General features: G+C 42.1%; 1 protein-coding gene across 3 annotated transcripts in view; it reads left to right on the forward strand.

Moving 5' to 3' along the window:
* Nucleotides 1-21284, forward strand: part of mon2 (MON2 homolog, regulator of endosome-to-Golgi trafficking) — a 155771-nt gene that overhangs the window by 112741 nt on the left and 21746 nt on the right. For 2 of the 3 annotated variants that reach the window (XM_073058733.1, XM_073058735.1), the window contains 6 exons: nucleotides 1513-1806; nucleotides 6272-6470; nucleotides 6568-7190; nucleotides 9814-9957; nucleotides 12144-12161; nucleotides 17762-17890. In XM_073058733.1, the coding sequence (XP_072914834.1) occupies nucleotides 1513-1806; nucleotides 6272-6470; nucleotides 6568-7190; nucleotides 9814-9957; nucleotides 12144-12161; nucleotides 17762-17890 (1407 nt within the window). The remainder of the gene's footprint in view (nucleotides 1-1512; nucleotides 1807-6271; nucleotides 6471-6567; nucleotides 7191-9813; nucleotides 9958-12143; nucleotides 12162-17761; nucleotides 17891-21284) is intronic. The other variant, XM_073058734.1, reaches the window with a different exon arrangement.

Genomic DNA, 21284 nt, shown 5'->3' on the forward strand with positions numbered 1-21284 from the left:
GTGGAGGGGCAGGTAGTGTTGAGGATGCAGAAAGATTTAGACAGATTAGGTGAATGGGTAAGAAAGTGGCAAATAAAATACAATGTTGGAAAATGCATGGTCATGCACTTTGGTAGTAGAAATAAATGTGTGGACTATTTTCTTAATGGGGAGAAAATTCAGGAATCTGGGATACAGAGGGACTTGGGAGTACTTGTGCAGAACACCCTGAAGGTTAACTTGCAGGTTGAGTCAGTGGTGAGGAAGGCAAATGCCATATTAGCATTCATTTCAAGAGGTCTAGAATACAAGAGCAAGGATGTGATGCTGAGGCTTTATAAGGCACGGGTGAGGCCTCACCTTGAGTATTGTGAACAGTTTTGGGCCCCTCATCTTAGAAAAGATGTGCTGGCATTGGAAAGTGTCCAGAGGAGGTTCCAAGAATGAAAGGGTTATCATATGAGGAACATTTGATGGCTCTGGGTCTTTACTTGCTGGAATTCAGAAGAATGAGGGGGGATCTCATTGAAAACTTTCAAATGTTGAAAGACCTGGACAGAGTAGATGCGGAAAGGATGTTTTCCATGGTGGGAGAGTCTAGGATAAGAAGTCACAGCCTCAGGATAGAGGGATGCTCTTTCAAAACAGAGATGCAGAGAAATTTTGTTAGCCAAAGGGTGATGAACTTGTTGCCACATTCAGCTGTGCAGGCCAGGTCTTTGGATGTATTTAAGGCAGAGATTGATAGGTTCTTGTTTGGACATGGCATCAAAGGTTATGAGGAGAAGGCTGGGACCTGGGGTTGAGGAGGAGGGAAAAAAAAGGATCAGCCATGACTCGATGGGCCATGTGGCCTAATTCTGCTCCTATGTCTTATCTTATTTTCAGTTCATGTAAACAGAAGCTGTTGATCTGGTAAGGTTTTATACTTCTGGCCTGCAGTGGTTAGCTTCCAGTTTTACTGATGTCGTTTCCTATAGTACCATGCATATATCTATACTGCAGCTAGCGTACCAAAGACTTTTGCACAGTACTGTATTTGTCAACGTGGAGCAGAGAGCGAGTTTGTAAATCTGGCGGGAGTAAAGGATATTGGGAATAGCGAGGATGGAGCGCTGCAGGAGGGGTGTGGGGCAGGTGACAGAGAAGGACTGCTGGGGCAGGGATGTTGTGGGTGCATATACACCCAGCCCTGAGACATCAAGCAAGGTCATTTGATTCCAAGCAATTGGTTTATTAATCATTACAGAATGTCTCTCTAGTGCTTCCCGCCTCTATCTCTATCGAATTTGTGTGTATGTAGATTTTTTTCTTATTTTCACCTGTAGTTTTATTGTATATTGCAATATACTGCTGCCGCAAAATGTGGTATTTCACGACATATGCCAATGATAATAATTCTGATTCTGTTATGTGTTCTCTTTTGATGTTACAATCTATATTTAAAGAGGAAACAGTACTTATTTACTATGACCACTAATCCTTATTTAATAATCTTATTATTTTTCCAACATTTGTTACTTCTCCTTTCAGTGGAACATTTCAGACTACTTTTTCCAGCGAGGTGAAACCATTGAGAAAGAACTTGAGAAGGAAGAAGCTATGCTGCAGAAACAGGCCAAGGAAAAGGGAGTTCCTTTACATCGGCCGTTCCATCCTGCTCCACCATTTGACTGCCTCTGGCTGTGCCTTTACTCCAAGCTGGGAGAGCTGTGTGTGGATCTCCGGCCAGCTGTGCGAAAGAGTGGGGGACAGACCTTGTTTTCCACAGTGGGTGCGCATGGGACATTGCTCCAGCACGCAACATGGCATACTGTATTGTGGAAGGTATTAGAAAATAAATGAATTCTTACACTTCTACGTAGCTTCACAGGCCAAGAGAATCAGCTGACACCTTTACCCAAGTGTCCCAACTGAGCAGCAATCTCACACCTGAGTCCCATGCTTCACAGATCACAGCTCTGAAATTTGTAATTTTTAATTGTGGGCTTCATTGATGATAAACATAGCCCAGTCCATAACAGGCTCGTCAGTTCCCTCCATCTACTCCATCTTCATGGTGTGCGGCTTCAGGAAGTCGACCGGTATTGTCAAGGATGCCTGTGACCCTGGTCTTTCTCTTTTGTTTCTTCTACCTTCTGGGAAAAGATGCAGGAGTTGAAAGTCCAGATATCCAGACTTAGAAATGGTTACATCCCCATGGCTATCAGACTTCTGAACCAGTCACCTCTTTCACACCTGCTTCCCAGAGGTGCTATCACATTTTTGAAATCTTAATTCAACCTCTCTTGGTTATTCTATTATAGTCACTTAAATTTTTTTTTGCATTTCTTCAGTTTGCACCATTTTGCTGGTTTCTGCTTGTTGTATGTATTAGTACCATGTATACTCTTTAATCTACCAGTTTCATATGAATAAGGAATTTTGTTGCAACTAATCTAATCATTGCTTTCACCCATATTTGATTCCTACGCTACTGCTTACCCTTTCAGCCTTGCTTCATTTTGGAGTACTCCATATAATTCCCTGCTTGCTTGCTGATCTAACACTTCTCTCCTAGTTTCTGTGCTCTCTTGTGCCTCTGATGGTCCATACTTTGAACTCTTACAAAAACCTTTGCACTACCTCACTGTTCAGTTCCTTCTCAGTTCTCCAAGATCAGTCTGTTCACTGCTTACAGAACATCAGCTGATGCCACTCTTTCATGTTTTGTTTAATTGTTAAATGAACATTCCGTTTTTAAAAAAAGGCCTATGGATGTTCAGCATTGAAATTTGCTTGTTTCCTTCATACATACTAAATTTTGGACTGTAATGTGATCTGAGGCAAAACTCAAAAGGGGAAAAATTACTTTAGTTCTTTGAGTAGGTCAAATGTCAAAAATTCTGCTTCCAAGTTCCATTGAATTTCAAATTCCAAGTTAATGTCTTTAGGGCATTGTTCCTTCTGCCCCGTTATTGCCTGCTTGGGAGTCTGATTTCCCATTGCCCTGACTGACAATATCACTCTGCTCCCTCAGATTTTCTAATTTTAAAAAATTATTTCAAACCAAATTATTCATCCTCAGTTTCTATCCCACATACAAACAACGACAACTTGCCTGCTGCTCCTCAAACTCAGACTGACATCTCTTCATACCCTTTGCCGTGGCATGCTGCGACAATTGGTTGATTGAAAAAGAATGAAAAAAAATCACTTGGTTTTCACGATATACAGTAAGATGAGCCCAAATGTAAATCGATTAATGTGTGGTTGGAAATTGCTTTAGAGGAGATTTTTTTTTCATCTTGAAAACCTGTCCACTGGGGAAGTCTGTTAGTGTGAGTCTGCCGGAGGCCAAAGTCTTGTGATTGGGGTCTATGTACAGTATGTGCACGGGTAGGAAGGAGGAGTGGAAACACAAGGAAATCTGCAGATGCTGGAAATTCAAGCAACACACACAAAATTCTGGAGGAACGCAACAGGCCAGGCAGCATCTATAGGAAGAAGTGCAGTCGACGTTTCGGGATGAGACTCTTCGTCAGGACTAACTGAAAGAAGAGATAGTAAGAGATTTGAAAAGGGGAACGAGGAAATCCGAAATGATAGGAGAAGACCAGAGGGAGTGGGGTGAAGCTAAGAGCTGGAAAGCTGATTGGCAAAAGGGATACAAAGCTGGAGAGGGAGAGGATCATGGGATGGGAGGCCTAGGGAGAAAGAAAGAGGGAGGGGAGCACCAGAGGAAGATGGAGAGCAAGCAAGGAGTGATTGTGAGAGGGACAGAGAGAGAGAAAAGAGAAGGGCGGGGGGGGGGGGGAAGAGAGATAAATAAATAAGGGATGGGGTAAGAAGGGAAGGGTCATTAACGGAAGTTAGAAAATTAATGTTCATGCCATCAGTTTGGAGGCTACCTAGACGGAATACAAGGTGTTGTTCCTCCAACCTGAGTGTGGCTTCATCTTGACAGTAGAGGAGGCCATGGATAGACCCTTTCTTTCTCCCTAGGCCTCCCATCCCATGATCCTCTCCCTCTCCAGCTGTGTATCCCGTTTGCCAATCAACTTTACAGCTTTTAGCTTCATCCCTCCCCGCCCTGTCTTCTCCTGTCATTTCCCCCTCACCCCACTACTTTCAAATCTCTTACTATCTCTTCTTTCAGTTAGTCCTGACGAAGGGTCTCGGCCCGAAATGTTGACTGTACTTCTTCCTATAGATGCTGCAAGGAGGAATGGAGTTTGCGTTGTAGCTGTTGTTTTGCCACTAGGTATGTTCTGATTTGTTGTGTTCCACTTTGCTCTGCTGAGCATTGTGGGCATACTATGTCACTGCCGAAACATGTGGCAACACTTTGCGGGCTGCCCCCAGCATATCCTCGAGTGTGTTGGTTGTTAGGCAAATGACACATTTCACTGCTTGTTTCAAAATACATGTGATAAATAAAGCTGAATGTGAATTTAAAAGAGCTTGTCACGTTGAACAGAAGGTGAATTTATAGATGGTTAGAGGTTTAAAAGATATTTGGATATGTACAATAATGGAGAGGGTTTACAGGAATATGGGCCAAATGTGGGCTAATGGGACTAGCTTAAATAGACACCTTAGTTGCCATAGGCAAGTTGGGTCGAGGGTCCTTTTCCATGCCATATAATTCTAATGAATAAAATAACCTTTTCTATGTGCTTATTGGTAGGCATAGATTTAGAGGTATAGATTGGTTCCGGTGAGATGGTAGCACACTCTGACACAGCAGCTTCTAAGGGTCCAACCAAAGATGTTATTGTCTTTCTTAAAACTTATTTTTTACAATCGCAAGACCCTGCTGGACATTAAGAACTTAAAGTACTGCAGGTCTACCCCCATCAGCAAGCTGCTCACTGGCAGGGAAACTGCAGGAACTGGACTTGGTGCAAACCATGCTGCTGCTTACAAAAGAGGGAAGTTGGTGCTTGAATGTGGTGTGCAGGTCATTTTTCTTGTGATTGCAAGACCCTGTTGGACATTGCTAATGTGGTATGCTGCAAGTGCGATTCACTGTTTTATTGGTGAACAGCAGACGGTGGGAGGGCTGCACGGTCTCAGTTGTAGCCAGATCTAGAGCTCAAGCCATGGTGTCGCCTGTTGCAGCTGCCCAGGAGGGTGGCGTCAGAGTCAGTGTGCACTAGGGTGCCAGTGGTGGTGTGGCACAGCGTCAGTGCTGCCCTCCAGAGTCTGCTCGGCAGAAGACCATATTTATTGTGTTTGACTGCAGACTGCAGCAACATTCATGGACACAGGGATTTAGACTACAATACAGGTGTTCCCCCCCCACTTACAAAGGTAGAGCGTTCCTAGGAAACCTTTCTTAATCTGAAATGGCATAAAGCGAAGAACCATTAATTTATATGGAAAAAAGTTTTGTAAAAACAAAAATCCTCTTTGTAATGCGAAAACAGGTTACTAATGTAGGTCTTTTGTAAAAGCGAAGTGGTGTAAAGCAAACATTCGTAAATCGGGACACTTGTATATTTTTTTGTGTGACTCTATTCTACTGCTGTCTTCAAAGTGCTGTATGTGCCTTGTGCTGTGTATGACTGTTGGTGCAGTGGCGGGATCTCCCTGTGGCCACACACTTCAATTCCACAGACCACTCCCACTCCGACATGTCTGTCCATGGCCTCCTCTACCGTCAAGATGAGGCCACACGCAGGTCGATGGAGCAATACCTTATCTCCTGCCTAGGTAGCCTCCTACCTGCCAGCATGAACAGTCAACTCATAGACCTCCGTTGATACCCCTGCCCCCCCTCACCCCCATCCCTATCTGTTATTTTAGTCTGGTTCTCTTTCTCTCTCTTTTCCCCCCCCTCACTATAATCTCCCCCCAGCCCTACCTTTCTTTCTCTTTTATTTCCCATAATTCTCCACCTTCCCCCTAGCCCATTTCCCTCCAGCCTATCACTTCCTAGCTCTCTACTTTATCCCTCCCCCCCACTTCTTATTCCCCCTCGACCATCCCATGTTACTTCACTCCTGATGAAGGGTTTCGGCCCGAAACGTCGTCACTACCTCCTCCCATAGATGCTGTCTGGCCTGCTGAGTTCTGCCAGCATTTTGTGTTTGTTTTTTTTTATTTCCGGCATCTGCAGAGTCACTCATGATGACTGTTGGTGTTGTGTTTTTCAGTTTGGCCCCCCAGAGTAATGCTGTTTTGTTAGGCTGTATTCATGTATATTTATGTACGGTTGAATGACAATTGAAATTGAACTAGATTGTACTGATATTGTTACATTAAGTACATTTTGAACTAAATTATGTTTACTTTGGGCTTGTACTAGGTTTTATTTCCCCTGTTGGATCGGGTAAGAGAATCTTCCACTACAGCAGACAAAGAGAAAATCGAATCTGGTGGTGGAAATATCCTCATTCATCACTCAAGAGACACCGCTGAGAAGCAATGGGCAGAGACTTGGGTTTTAACATTGGCAGGGGTGGCTAGAATCTTTAACACCAGGAGATACTTACTGCAGTCTTTAGGTAACCTTGTTCACCACTTCAAAGTCATGTAATGTTCTTTGCATTGATGGATGTTGAAATATCTGTTATGAATCTATATTATTTTAATTTACGACAGGAGACTTTTCCAAAGCTTGGGATGTATTGTTGGATCACATCCAGTCTGCTGCATTGAGCAAGAACAGCGAAGTTTCTTTGGCTGCGCTAAAGAGTTGCCAAGAAATCTTACAGATTGTGACCCCTGTAAAGGAATGCGATAAGCCAGAAGGACTTGCCGGAGTTAACATGCTGCCTTTTGTGGGGCCTCTGATTCCAACGGGGCCTCCCAGAGTCCTGAACCGAAGTGACTCAGTGGGGGAAAGGCTAGGCCGGTACAATGCGGCTGAACTGAATGCTGCTGGAGATGAGATTGAGGATTCTGCCCTGTGGTGGGCTGCGTGGAACACCTGGTACAAAATAGGCTCAGAGAGCACCAAGCCACCAGCCACTTGTGATAAGCTATTCTTCATTCCAAGTCAGCCCTTCCTCACAGCACTCGTGCAGATCTTCCCAGCTCTGTATCAGCACATCAAGTCGGGCTTCAGCATGGAGGACCTCAGGAAGCTGGGTATCATACTTCACGGTGCTGTATCAGTTCCTATCAGCTCTGACGCCTCCCCGTTCATTCTTCCGTCATACACTGAAGCGGTACTGACCAGTCTACAGGAAGCTGTGTTGGTAGCCCTGGATGTCCTTCAGAAGGTAACAACAGCTGATGTACCACCCGTTGTTACCACATTGTTGGAGCACGTGTTGTTGACCACAGTGGAACCACACAATACAAAGCAGTTGGCATGTTGGTTCACGGTGATCATGGATTGGGTTCAATTACCACCACAGTCTATAAGGAGTTTGTACATTCTCTCTGTGACCAAGTGGGTTTCCTCTGGGTGTTCTGGTTTCCTCCACAATCCAGGTCAGGGTCAGTGAGTCGATGCATGTGATGTTGGTGCTGGAAGCCACCCAGTACAATCCCTACTGATTTGATTTGACACAAACAACGCTTTTCGCTGTATGTTCAATGTTTCAATGTACATGAGGCAAAGCTAATCTTTATCAAATTGTTTCTTTCACCTACTTAACTAACATACAGAGGCCTGGAGTTCTGATTCAAACACACAAATTGAAAACCCACTATCACATCATTAAATAATAGTTTTGAAAGAAAAAAAATTATTGTCAGTAACTTTAAAAATGACATTTTTGCATTGAAGTTCAGGTCAGGCAGCATCTATGGAGGGAACTGAACAGTCATTCGATGTCTTAGCCTAAGAACTGTCATAAGACCTAGGACCAGAATTAGGCCATTCAGCTCATCGGATCTGCTCCATCATTCCATCATAGTTGATTTATTATCCGTTTCAACCCCATTCTCCTACCTTTTCTCTGTAATCTTTGACACCCTCTTTAATCAAGAACGTATCACCCTCCTCCTTAAAAATACCCAGTGACTTGGCCTGCACAACCATTTGTGGTAATGAATTCCACACATTCACCATCCTCTCGCTAAAGAAATAGTTCTTAGCTCTGTTCGAAATTGACGTCCCTAAATTCTGAGGCTGTTCACTGGACTCCCCTACTATAGGACGAAAGATAGAGGGGAGATGACCAGAATACAAAGGCTGAGAGAAGGCTCCAGCAAGAGCTGGCTCTCTCCAGATTCCAGTATTTGCAGTCTCATGTCCCCCTGGCAAGTTAACTGAGGGTGGCAGTGGCCAATATCAGAGGACATCCATTTAAGGTGAGCGGAAGAAAGTTTAGCAGAGATGTCAGAGTTAGTTAATTTTTACAGTGGTGAGTGCCTGAAACACACTATACATTTAAAAGACATGGATGAAATAAAAATGGAGGGTTGTGAGCTGTGTAGGAGGGAAGGGCTAAGATTGCTCGTGGGATAGGTTTATATAGGTCGGCACAACATCGTGGGCTAAAGGGTAGGTACCTTGCTGTACTGTTCTTTGATCAGTGCTCTAATTGCCTTTGCTAACACTTTCTGACCTATTCATGATACTAAACCTAGTCAGAGCACTACAGCACAGAAGCAAGCCTTTCAGCCCATCTAGTCCATACCAAACTGTTACTCTGCCTAGACCTATTGACCACACCTGGACCATAGCCCTCCATACCCCTCCTATCCATCTACCTACCCAAGCTTCTAACTATTGAAATTGACCCCACATCCACCACTTGCATTCCACTCTCACCACCCTCTGAGTGAAGAACCCTCAGTAACCCCTTAAATACGTCGCCTTTCACCCTTAACCTATGACCTCCAGTTCTAGTCTCACCCAAGAGTAGAAAAAGCCTGCTTGCATTTACCTTATCTATATCCCTCATAATTTTGTATACCTCTATCAAGTCTCCCATCATTGTTCTAGACTCCAGTGAATAAAATCCTGACCTATTCAACCTTCCCTTATAACTCAGGTCCTCAAGTCCTGGCACTCATTCAATCTTATTAATATCTTTTCCTGTAGGTAGGTGACCAGAAATGCACACAATACTCCAAATTAGGCCTCACCAACCTCTTGCACATAATATCTGAGCCCTATACTCAATAAGCAAACACGAGGAAATCTGCGGATGCTGGAAATTCAAACAACACACACAAAATGCTGATGGAACACAGCAGGCCAGGCAGCATCTATAGGGAGAAGCGCTGTTGACGTTTCGGGCTGAGAAGGGTCTCGGCCCGAAACGTCGACAGCACTTCTCCCTATAGATGCTGCCTGGCCTGCTGTGTTCCACCTATACTCAATATTTTGATTTTAAAGTGAAGCCAACTCTGAACTGATGTCCTGGTTGAAGAGTAAGAGTTTCATTTATCTATTTATTTATTTATTGAGATACAGAGCTGAATAGGCCCTCTGGCCCTTTGAGTCATGCCGCCCAACAACCCCCAGTTTAACCCTAGTCGAATCATGGGACAGTTTACAATCACCATTTAGCCTACTAACCTGCCCATTTTTGGACTGGGAGGAAACCAGAGCACCTGGAGAAAACCCTTACATTCAGCTGGTACAGTCTCCTTACAGGTGACATCGGAAATGACCTCCCAACACCCCTGTAATAGTGTCGCGCTAATTGCTACGCTACCATGGCGCCCAGTTGTTGCAAACAGCTGCAGAATATTATGTGAAAAGTTCTGATTCAATGTCTTTCACTACGTCTTTTTCAGGAACAAGTAGGAATGGGCAATACTTCCTGCTTTACAGTGATGCTCAGGGATTTAATTAAAAGGAAAGCCAATCAGAGGATGACAAATTAATGAGATGGTGGGTTGAATTTCTTTTAACATTTTCCCAATCTTTCTTCCTCTGTGTAGGCAATTTGCATAGGACCAGAAGACATGCAGAACATGTACCCAGCAATCTTTGACCAGTTGCTTTCATTTGTTGAATTTTCCTGCAAGGCACCAACGTATGGAAAATTAGAAACAAAAAATATAGCAAATGCAAAGTTTAATCAGGTAAACAAGCAAATTCTTTCCTGTGGACAAACTTTTGTTTTATTATTATAATGCAAGCTGATGATGTAGTGTTGAAATACATGTGGTTGCAACTATGAAAGTAATCCTGAGGTTTAATCTTATTTCTACAAATGAAGCTTGGATCTTGGCAATGGTTATGACCTCAACAGAGGTATTTTTGTTTAATCTCGTCATAAACAAGAGAAAATCTGCAGATGCTGGAAATCCAAGCAACACACAAAATGCCTGCTGAGTTCCTCCAGCATTTGTGTGTGTCGCTTTTTTTAATCTCACATACTTTGACTCAAAGCTGAACCTATTCACACTCAGCACACACTCAGTGGTCACTTTATTAAGTAACCTGTACACCTTGTAAATGCAAATATTTAATCAGGCAATCGTGCCAGCAAATCAATGCATAAAAGCATGCAGACATGGTCAAGAGCTTTGGTTGTTGTTCAGACCAGACATCAGAATGGGAAAGAAATGTGATCTAAGTGATTTGGACCATGGAATGATTGTTGGTGCCAGAAAGGGTTGTTTGAGTATCTCAGAAACTCGATTGCCTGGGGTTTTCACACACAACAATCTCTAAAGCTTACAGAGAATAATGTGAGGTACAAAAAAAAATCTACTGAGCAGCAGTTCTGTGGGCCTGTTAATGAGAGCGGTCAGAAGAGAATGGCCAGACTGGTTCAAGCTGACAGTAACTCAGATAACCACACGTTTCAACATGGTACGCAGAACAGCATCTCTGAATGTACAACACGTTGAACCTTGAAGCAGACGGGCTACACAGCAGCAGAAGACCACAAATATACACTCAAGGGACACTTTATAGGAGGCACCTAATGAAGTAGCCACTGAGTGTACATTGATGGAATTCTAAATGGTAACATGGGTAAGAAGAAGTGCAAATTCAGCTCATTAACCAAAACTTAATTTTAAACCTTTTGCAAATCAAGCACTTGCAGTGTGTAGCATGTATAAAGTTGTGCATTGCAGGAATTACAAATTGATGACCACTAGTCTGTACTGATTGGCTTATTTCAGTATAGAGGAAACTAGTATCTGTGGGTTAGGATGGGGAAAATATGGGTAAGGCTGCATTTACAGTCACTTCTGTAACTCAAGTTTATTGTCATCTGACTGCAACCAATTATCTCCTGTGCTTTCAATACCATTGCATGCGTTTGAAACTGCTATTTGATTGTTTAGATGGTATTTGAACCAAATCTATAATACTCTTAGCAATAAAGAACAGAGCATTTTTATGGGAAGTTATTAAACAATTCCTAGTGTAAATAAGCAAATACAGTGACTGTAGGTCAGCCCAAAACTATAAGGCAAACCTGATACTGTGTAGTAAGTGAAATGGATTTGAGGAAAGAAGTGGGTGGGACGTGCTGTTGGACTTAGTATTTAGTACATAAAAGATTTGGTCAATATTCCCTACTAGAGATTCTATACTCAGCAGTTTGATTTTGCATAGTAATGTTACAATTTTACCAAACTTGGGAGCTCAAAGCTCAAGTTAGGTAATTTTCTAAGTCATCACTGGTTTTCAATAGTTACTATCAAAATCTGAAAGCGTTAGAAAAATACTCCAATGAATTTCCTGACAAACAATTATACTCATAACTTGGCATTGTTTTGACAAGAATACTGATTATAGACACTCTCATCTAATCATACAAAATAAAAGCAGTATTTATTACACTTTTAGTTACTTAATTGCAAGATTTTAGTGAAGAATTATTGCAGTATAAAGAGAAAAAAATTATTCTTAACATTAATTAAAATTTCCCAGCTGAAGCTCAAAGACAATTGCTTCCCTATGTTGACAGACAAAAGAGGAATTACGAGAATTAGCTATTTTTGCTTGACTTGTGATTGCAGAACATGTTCCGCTGGTCTTTCTCTCACCTTCACTCCCAGTCTGCATTTAGTCTGTACGTTCACATCACAGCTTAGAAGTTGAGAGAGCCTTTGATACTAAAGGACCATTCATTCAGTTTGGAAAATAATTAAACTTAACCATTTTATTTAGCCAAATTTAATTAACTGAAATGCTATTGCATTGCCTGCAGTGACAGTGACAAGTTTACATTTTGAAGTGTTGATACTGATTATGATCTTCTTTTATTCCGTTGATGCTGCTTCTGTACCTGATGGATATGTAATAGATTCAGCTATTTGCTCCGGTAAGTTTCAAGCCTCCAGTAGGTTATTTTAATTTGACCCTGTTCAAACTGGCGTTAGATTATTCTAAATCGCATGGCAAGCTACACTTCAGTATACCATTAACACAACTCGTTGCTTCCTGGTTTTTCTGACTTAAAGCTGCAGTGTCCTTTTTCTTATGATCTATTTAAAATTCATTTCATTAATCTAAAATCAGGTCATGCTGTTAATTCTATGATTTTCCAGTTAATTCATGCTGTTAATAACTGGAAAAGAATGAAGTGTCTTCATGTTGAGGTGCGCATATTGAAGCGCTTACAGTAAGGAATTTTTCAGCTGTACCCTAACTTGCCACAGTGTGTCTGAAAGTTAGTTACCCATTTGGTCCATACACGAGCTGATGGCTATTCTCTGGATGCCACCCCTCTAAAAATTAACTCTTTCAGTTTCAGTTGCTGTTAATGAGGCTGTCCAAATGGCCAAGAAGCTGCAGGAAGTCCATATGGATTCAAAAAAGGAGCCTTTCTTCACAGAGAAACAAGTATAGAACACAGACACAAGTTTCTGCAGATTCTGCAAATCCAGAGTAATGCACACAAAATGCTGGAGGAACTATCAGGTCAGCAACATCTAGGGAGAGGAATAAACAGTCAACATTTCAGATTGAGACCCTTTCATCAGGGCAGTCCTGTTAGAGGATCTCATCCTGAAAAGTCGACTCCACAGTTTATTTCTCTCTACAGGTGCTGCCTGACCTGCTGAGTTCTTTTGACATTTTGTATGTGTTAGATAGAGAACATAGAACGGTACAGCACAGGAAGAGGCCCTTTGGCCCACAGTGTCTGAGCAGACCATGACGCCAATTTAAAATGTACATCTACCTGCGTGTTGGTCCATATTCTTCAATTCCCTGCCCGTTCATGTGTCAAAGTTTTTGTATCGGCTTACACCACTTCCCCGGCAGCTGATTCCAGGCAGGTCTGCCCTCAGCCTCTGACACTCCAAATTTGTCCATCTCGTCCCTATAGAGTACTCTTTAATCTGGGCAGCATTCTGCTGAACCTCTTCTGCAAGCTCTCCAAGGCCTGCACATCCTTTCTGTAATGTGGTGACCAGATCTACACGCAATACTCCAAGCGGTTAAGCTACTGTCAATAAACTTTAGATAGGGATTATATAGAACATTATAGGCCCTTCAACCCATAATATTGTGCTGACCTTCTAACCTACTCCATGACCAATCTAACCCTTCCCTCCCATGTTGCCCTCCATTTTTCTTTTATCCATTTATCTTACATCTTAAATGTCCTAATGTATCTGATAGTACTACCAGCCCTGGCACTCTCCACTCTGTGTTTAAAAACAAAACAAACAAACAAACTAACTCTGACACTCCCCTAAACTTTTCTCCATTCACCTTAAATTTACGCCCCCTCATTTTAGCTATTACTGCCCTGGGTAAAAGGTGCTGGCTGCCCACTCTGTCTATGCCTCTTATCTTATAAAAGCTCTATCAAGTCACCCCTGATCTTCCTTCACCCCAAAAAGAAAATCGCTAGCTTGCTCAACCTCACCTATAAGACATGCTCACTAATCCAGTAGCATTCTGGCAAATCTCTGCATCCCTTCTAAAGCTTCTACATCCTCCCTGTAATGAGGTGATGAGAACTGAGCATAATTCTCCAAGCTTCATGTAATATTACTTAAACAAGGGGTTGAGTAACAATATGAAGGTTTACTCTTGGTTCTGCAAACAATTCTGACTCAACTTAATCACTCTGAAATTTCTCAGTAAACCCGTTATTATTATTCATTTTCATCTTTGCATTTTACCTTACTTTCGGGTATTGTTGCATTTGGGCTCTTATTCTTGTCCTCTAGTCCCCCATTTACTTTTCACATTTATGGAATAATGTTCCTGGTGTTGATCGGTGGGAAATTTTACCTGATTGGAAAGATTCCTTTTTGGTGCATTGTACTTGCTGTGTGACACATTTCTTGAGTTTCACGCATGAAGAATGGCAAGTTGAGTAAAATGCTGTTCAATTTCATCTCACCAAAAAGTTGTCAATCAGAGGAGAAAACTGGTTCTCAAAAAAAAAACGCAAGTTTCTGGAGTTAGGTGAACCTTTTAACAAACTTCCTTGATTGTGTTAGTGTGTTTCATCATGAGAGCTTGGCACTTAGCTTCCTGGTCCAGTCTTTTGCTAGGAGAGTATAGCGTAGATACCTGGAGACGATGATGAGTTTGTATTCCTTGAAGCCTTCTGCCTGGTTGCTTCTTCAACTTTGGGACAAAAGGACATGGTGATGAGTATGTTGGCACATCCAACAAGCAGTGCTGTTATCTGTTCCTGAACCAAGTATACTGCCGATCATGTGGTCTCATGAACAGTTGAACTGCCAGAAGGTGTCTTTATGTAGCTGGCAACCATATGTTGCCCAGTCCCTTGTGCAGTCACCTCAAATGATCTTATTTACAGCCCTGTGCATTATGGTCATCATTATTCCACAGAGGAGGAGTTGAACTGGGGGAGGATCACTGCAGACGTGTTTGCAGGTAGTTGAGGCTGAGTTGAAACAACAGGGTCTTGAGCTGAGCCCAATATGATGGTGTGCTCAAAATGTGCTGCTAGGCAACAACTCATGGAGACCACGGTGGTCTTCCGCCTGTAAGGAAAGAGACCAGGTTTGACTGACCTCTTTACAGGCTACCAAGTGTTAAAACTTGATAGTCCAGCCCTTTGCTGAACTAAGAGTTTATCTGCACATATCTGAGGACCTTCTATAACTCAGCAACAGCAATGGTTAGGTCAGTGTTGTCTTTAAGTCAGGTGGCAAAACAGCTATTATTAAATGCTACATAAAAGTTATCCTGATGATTGCTACATACCAGTACTGTGGAGTCCAGTTAATTGGAACACATTGGGACCAGAGAATTTTTGCTCAATTAAGTAGCTGTCCCAATTAGCCAAAATGTTACAGAAGTAGTTTAAAAAGTATTAAAAAGATAAACTACCCTTTAACTGAACAAGTTATGTATTTAAATTAAATACAGAGCAAGTTAGAACACTATCCATACATATTACAGTACTATAAAACTGAGTTCGTTTTCAATAGTTATCAACAGAGGAATCATCTGCCACATTCTTTTGATTGACTGTAAACGAACAAAATCAGAGCAGACACAGAGGCAGATAATGTTCATCCTTCATACAAAGCATTAGACGATTTCATCTTCCAATCTGCATTTTTATTGTAACATTCAATACGATTGTCAATACCTTCAAATTCTTTGTATTTCCTAACTTGTTGAAGTAGTGAACTCATTTCATTTTCACTCCTGGCCATTTCTGGCTTCTCCAAGCCTGATTGCTTGAAATTGGAGCAAGTTCTGAATTGTCTTACTGCTTATTTCTCACCAACTTTCAGTGAAGAAAATCACTGTTTTTTTTAATACAAACTCATGTATTTAATGCTATTTTAAAACTGTTAGCTCTAGGCTTAGTGTAGTGTATAACAGCCACACAAGTGCACACATCTGACGCTAGTTAGAAATTATTCGGCAACAATCTGTGGAGTCTCAATTAAACGGCATAGTGTCTCAAGTAAATGGAGGGAATACCAGCTACTTTCTTGATTAGTTTTTGCTCTTTAAAAGTTGTCCCAAATAAGTGGCCGTCCCGATTAACCAATGGCCCAATTAACTGGAATCCACTGTAATTGAACCTGATTGTCTGTGCTAGATGCAGGTGATGGTTTTTACCTTCGGTTTTCAAAAGGCATTTTACAGCAAGGAATCCTAATGTATGCACAGTCCAAACCGCTTTGTATGTGTGTGATACTGATCAATTTACTACATGGCTTTGTTGTGGAAAAATCAAGGCAGCACACAGTAGTAGCGGCTGGTGTAACGCTTTATGGCAGTAGCTGTAAGATCCCGTTTCAATTCCCGCTGCTGTCTATAAGGAGTTTGTACAATCTAACCATGACCTCGTGGGTTTCCTCTAGGTGCTTCAACATTCCAGAGATGTATGGGCTAGGATTAGTAAGTTGTGGGTATCCTACGTTGGCAGGTGTGTGGAGAGACTTGCCAACTGCCCCCAGCACATCCTCTGACTGTGTTGGTGGTTGACGTAAACAGTGCATTTCACATATGTACTTGTGACAAATAATGCTGATCTTTAAATAATTTTTAAACATTAACTCCAGTGTGATTCCTTTCAGTATCAGTATGGTCTAGATGTCAGCCATTATCTAGCATATTGTAGCGGTGTGCTACACGCAGCGCTGAAATAACGACACGCAGTCGGTGAGCTGCAGTTGCAAAAAAAAGGTTTACTCAAACTTCGAGGCCTCGCTTTAAAGCCTTCCTGATCCCACCCTCCCCGGGCGGGAATGCTGTAGGGGGCGCGTATTCACAGTCCCGTGCTTTTCCCCTTGCTGGTGAAGCAGGCTTGGCGCCCTCTTTGGGACCGGCCTCAATGCCGGCGCGCGCCACTTTGTGAGCCGGTTCGAGTGTGCTGGGAAGTGGGTCGCCACAATATCATCATTATATGCCGTGTCATTAGATGAGGGTGATCGTGGTCTTTCCATGACCATAATTGTTCTTGAAAAATCTTTCTAGAGTGGTTTGCCATTGCCGCCTTCTGGGCAGTGTCTTTACAGGATGGGTGACCCCAGCCATCATCAGTACTCTTCAGAGATTGTCTGTCTAGCGTCACTGGTCACGTAACCAGGACTTGAGATATGCACCAGCTGCTCATATGACCATTCACCAACTGCTCCCATGGCTTCATGTGACTGATCAGGGGGCTAAGCAGGTACTACAACTTGTCTAGAGGTGACCTGCAGGCTAGCGGAAGGAAGGAGTGCCTTACACCTCCTTACACCATCCTATATCTGGCATAATATCAGATAAAAATGGAATTTTGTGTGTTAAGGCCAAGCTATCCAGCTTGTACTCTGCATGTTCATAGTTGGTGTGGTGCAGTGCAGACAGGCTTCAATCTGCTAAATCAGTGTTGTCATAATAATGTTTACTGTTGGGAATGAGTGCAGTCTCCCCTGTAATTGACTTATTTTCATCATAGTCTCTGATTATCATGTATCAAAGCAAAAGAGAAACATGTTTTCAAGGAATCGAGGGCTGTCAGGGGGATGAGTGCTTATATCAATGATTTTAGGCCCTGACTGTCTGACCGCTTGGACATAATGGTAAATTCATGAACAATACAGTACTTTAGCCACTAGCACAGAAGAAAGTAGTATACATTAAAGTGACTTATTGTAGGGAAGTCATTTAAAATCTAGTAGTTTTAATAAATGTTACAGGAATAAAAATAGTATAGGAAAATTTTGGAGTTGTATTTTGGCACTAACTGAAGTAAATTTCAAGGTGTAAATGTCTGAAGAACAGTGATACTGCAACTTTAAACTTTTGAGGTTTCTTCTTGGTTCTTCATCTCTCCATCTCTTCAGTGATTTCTGCATGCGAATCAGCAAACTTAAACTGATAACCAGTTCACACCACTGCAAGGCTCCTACTGAATTGCAGGATTTTTTGTATTTTCAGCAATGTTTAGAGCTTTAAAGAATGGTAAATTCTGTTTCCTTGCAGGCAGAATGGGTAGCTTTGAATTATGTACCGTTTGCTGAAAAGTCACTAGAAGTTGTTGTGGATTTATATCAGAAGACAGCCTGTCACAAAGCTGTAGTAAATGAAAAAGTGCTTCAGAAAATCATTAAGGTAAAATATTTATGTTGAAATGTATTAAAGTGGTTTATAATTACTTTGTATATTAATTTTGGATGTTCTGTAATGAAATTCTAAACTTAAGCTATTTTGTGGGTAACTAGTCAATGCAGACAATTATTTGCCTTTAGGTAACTTCTTAAATGGTTAAAGTAATCAGCTTTCAGTTTTTATTGCTTCGTATATCTAAAGCTCTTGTAAACTGATTAGTTTGAATGATTCTTAGGCTCTTGTGAAACTTTCTATACCTTAAAAGTTGTGGATTCAACTTTGGTTTGCTTTGCTTTATTATGACTCTTACATGTACCAAGATACAATGAAAAGTTTGTCTTGCATGCTGTCCATAAAGATCAAATGATTACACAGTGCAGTGAGGTAGAACATAGAACAGTACAGCACAGTACAGGCCCTTCGGCCCACAATGTTGTGCCGACCCTCAAACCCTGCCTCCCATATAACCCCCTACCTTAAATTCCTCCATATACCTGTCTAGTAGTTTCTTAAACTTCACTAGTGTATCTGCCTCCACCACTGACTCAGGCAGTGCATTCCAGGCACCAACCACTCTCTGAGTGAAAAACCTTCCTCTAATATCCCCCTTGAACTTCCCTCCCTTTACCTTAAAGCCATGTCCTCTTGTACTGAGCAGTGGTGCCCTGGGGAAGAGGCACTGGCTGTCCACTCTGTCTATTCCTCTTAATATCTTGTACACCTCTATCATGTTTCCTCTCATCCTCCTTCTCTCCAAAGAGTAAAGCCCTAGCTCCCTTAATCTCTGATCATAATCCATACTCTCTAAACCAGGCAACATCCTGGTAAATCTCCTCTGTACCCTTTCCAATGCTTCCACATCCTTCCTATACTGAGGCGACCAGAACTGGACACAGTACTCCAAATGTGGCCTTGCTAGAGTTTTATAGAGCTGCATCATTACATCGCGTCTCTTAAACTCTGTCCCTCGACTTATGAAAGCTAACACCCCATAAGCTTTCTTAACTACCCTATCTATCTGTGAGGCAACTTTCAGGGATCTGTGGACATGTACCCCCAGATCCCTCTGCTCCTCCACACTACCAAGTATCCTGCCATTTACTTTATACTCTGCTTTGGAGTTTATCCTTCCAAAGTGTACCACCTCACACTTCTCGGGGTTGAACTCCATCTGCCACTTCTCAGCCCACTTCTGCATCCTATCAATGTCTCTCTGCAATCTCCGACAATCCTCTACACTATCTACAATACCACCAACCTTTGTGTTGTCTGCAAACTCGCCAACCCACCCTTCTAACCCCACATCCAGGTCGTTAATAAAAATCACAAAAAGTAGAGGTCCCAGAACAGATCCTTGTGGGACACCACTAGTCACAACTCTCCAATCTGAATGTACTCCCTCCACCATGACCCTCTGCCTTCTGCAGGCAAGCCAATTCTGAATCCACCTGGCCAAACTTCCCTGGATCCCATGCCTTCTGACTTTCTGAATAAGCCTACCGTGTGGAACCTTGTCAAATGCCTTACTAAAATCCATGTAGATCGCAACCACTGCACTACCCTAATCTATATGCCTGGTCACCTCCTCAAAGAACTCTTATCAGGCTTGTTAGGCACGATCTGCCCTTCACAAAGCCATGCTGACTGTCCCTGATCAGACCATGATTCTCTAAATGCCCATAGATCCTATCTCTAAGAATCTTTTCCAACAGCTTTCCCACCACTGACGTAAGGCTCACTGGTCTATAATTACCTGGACTATCCCTACTACCTTTTTTGAAAAAGGGGACAACATTTGCCTCCCTCCAATCCTCCGGTACCATTCCTGTGGACAACGAGGACATAAAGATCCTAGCCAGAGGTTCAGCAATCTCTTTCCTTGCCTCATGGAGCAGCCTGGGGAATATTCCGTCAGGCCCCGGGGACTTATCCGTCCTAATGTATTTTAACAACTCCAACACCTCCTCTCTCTTAATATCAACATGCTCCAGAGCATCAACCTCACTCATATTGTAAACAAAGTAAAACAAAGTAAGAACAAAGTAAAACAAAAACAATACAGAATAGTGTAAAACCCACTGAAAGAGTGCAGTGCAGGTAAACAGACTCGCTTTCAAGGACTCTACTGCTCACATTCTCAGTATTATTTACTTTTTTTAAATTTATTGTTTGCACAATTTATCTTTTGCACTTTGGATGTCAGTCAGTTTTCATTATGAATAGTTTTTCATAAATTCTATAGTATTTGTTTTCCTGTGAACGCCTGTAAGAAAAGGAATCTCAAGGTATAATACCATGAGGTTATAGGTACTTCGATAATAAATTTACATTGAACTTTGAAATTTTAAAGTGTAATTCAAAACAAGGTAGACTGTGAGGCCAAGAGTCCATCTTATGAAAAAGTGGTCCTTCAAGAGTCATAACAGTCTTTGAGCTGGATGTTACATGATTTCAGGCCGTTGTATCTTCCTGATGGGAGAGGGGAGAAGAGAGAATTGCCAGGGTGGGTGGGGTTTGTCTGCTTTATTGAGGCAGCAAAAAGTATAGAGAGAGTCCATAGAGGGGAGGCTGATTCCTATGATGTGCTGAGTTGTATCCACAGTTCTCTGCAGTTTCTTGCAGTCACGTGCAGAGCAGTTACCATACCAAGCTATTATGGCTCCAGACAGAGGGAGAGAGGGGTTCACTGAACTCCCGTCGAAGAGAAGATTTAAACTTCTTCAGTGTAGGCGTCACTGGCAGAGGCTTTGCTGTAGTGAATTTAAAAAGCAAACACAAGGAAATCTGCAGATGCTGGAAATTCAAGCAACACACACAAAATGCTGGTGGAACGCAGCAGGCCAGGCAGCATCTATAGGAAGAAGTAATTTCGATGTTTCGGGCTGAGACCCTTTGTCAGTACGCTCTTAATTGTGCCTCTATCAAAAGTTCTTAGGATTTGGGGGGCCATACCAAATTTCTTTAACCTTCTGAGGTGAAAGAGACATAAGAAGATTGCTTTCTATGGTGCGTCAATAAAAATTGTTAAGAGTCGATGGGGACCTGCCAAATTTCTTTAGCCTCAACACCATTGAGCTAGAGAGTAGCTTGTTTCCTTTCTAAAGTCAGTGACCAGTTCTTTAGTTTTACTGACATTGAGGGAAGGCTGTTGTCATGACACCATGTCACTAAGCTCTATATCCCCTTCCTATACTCCGACATCATTATTTAAGATGTAGTCCACTACAGTGGTATCATTTGCAAACTTGTGGATTGAGTGAGAGTGTACGGAGTAGAGTGGAGGGCTGAGGATATAGCCTTGTGGAGCAACAGTGGTGAGAATAATTGTATTGGAAGTGTTGCCAGCTGTCCTTACTGATTGCAGTTTGTTAGTCAGAAAGTCAAGGATACAGTTGCA

Source organism: Hemitrygon akajei, chromosome 10 (assembly GCF_048418815.1).
Source record: "Hemitrygon akajei chromosome 10, sHemAka1.3, whole genome shotgun sequence".
NCBI lineage: Eukaryota > Metazoa > Chordata > Chondrichthyes > Myliobatiformes > Dasyatidae > Hemitrygon > Hemitrygon akajei.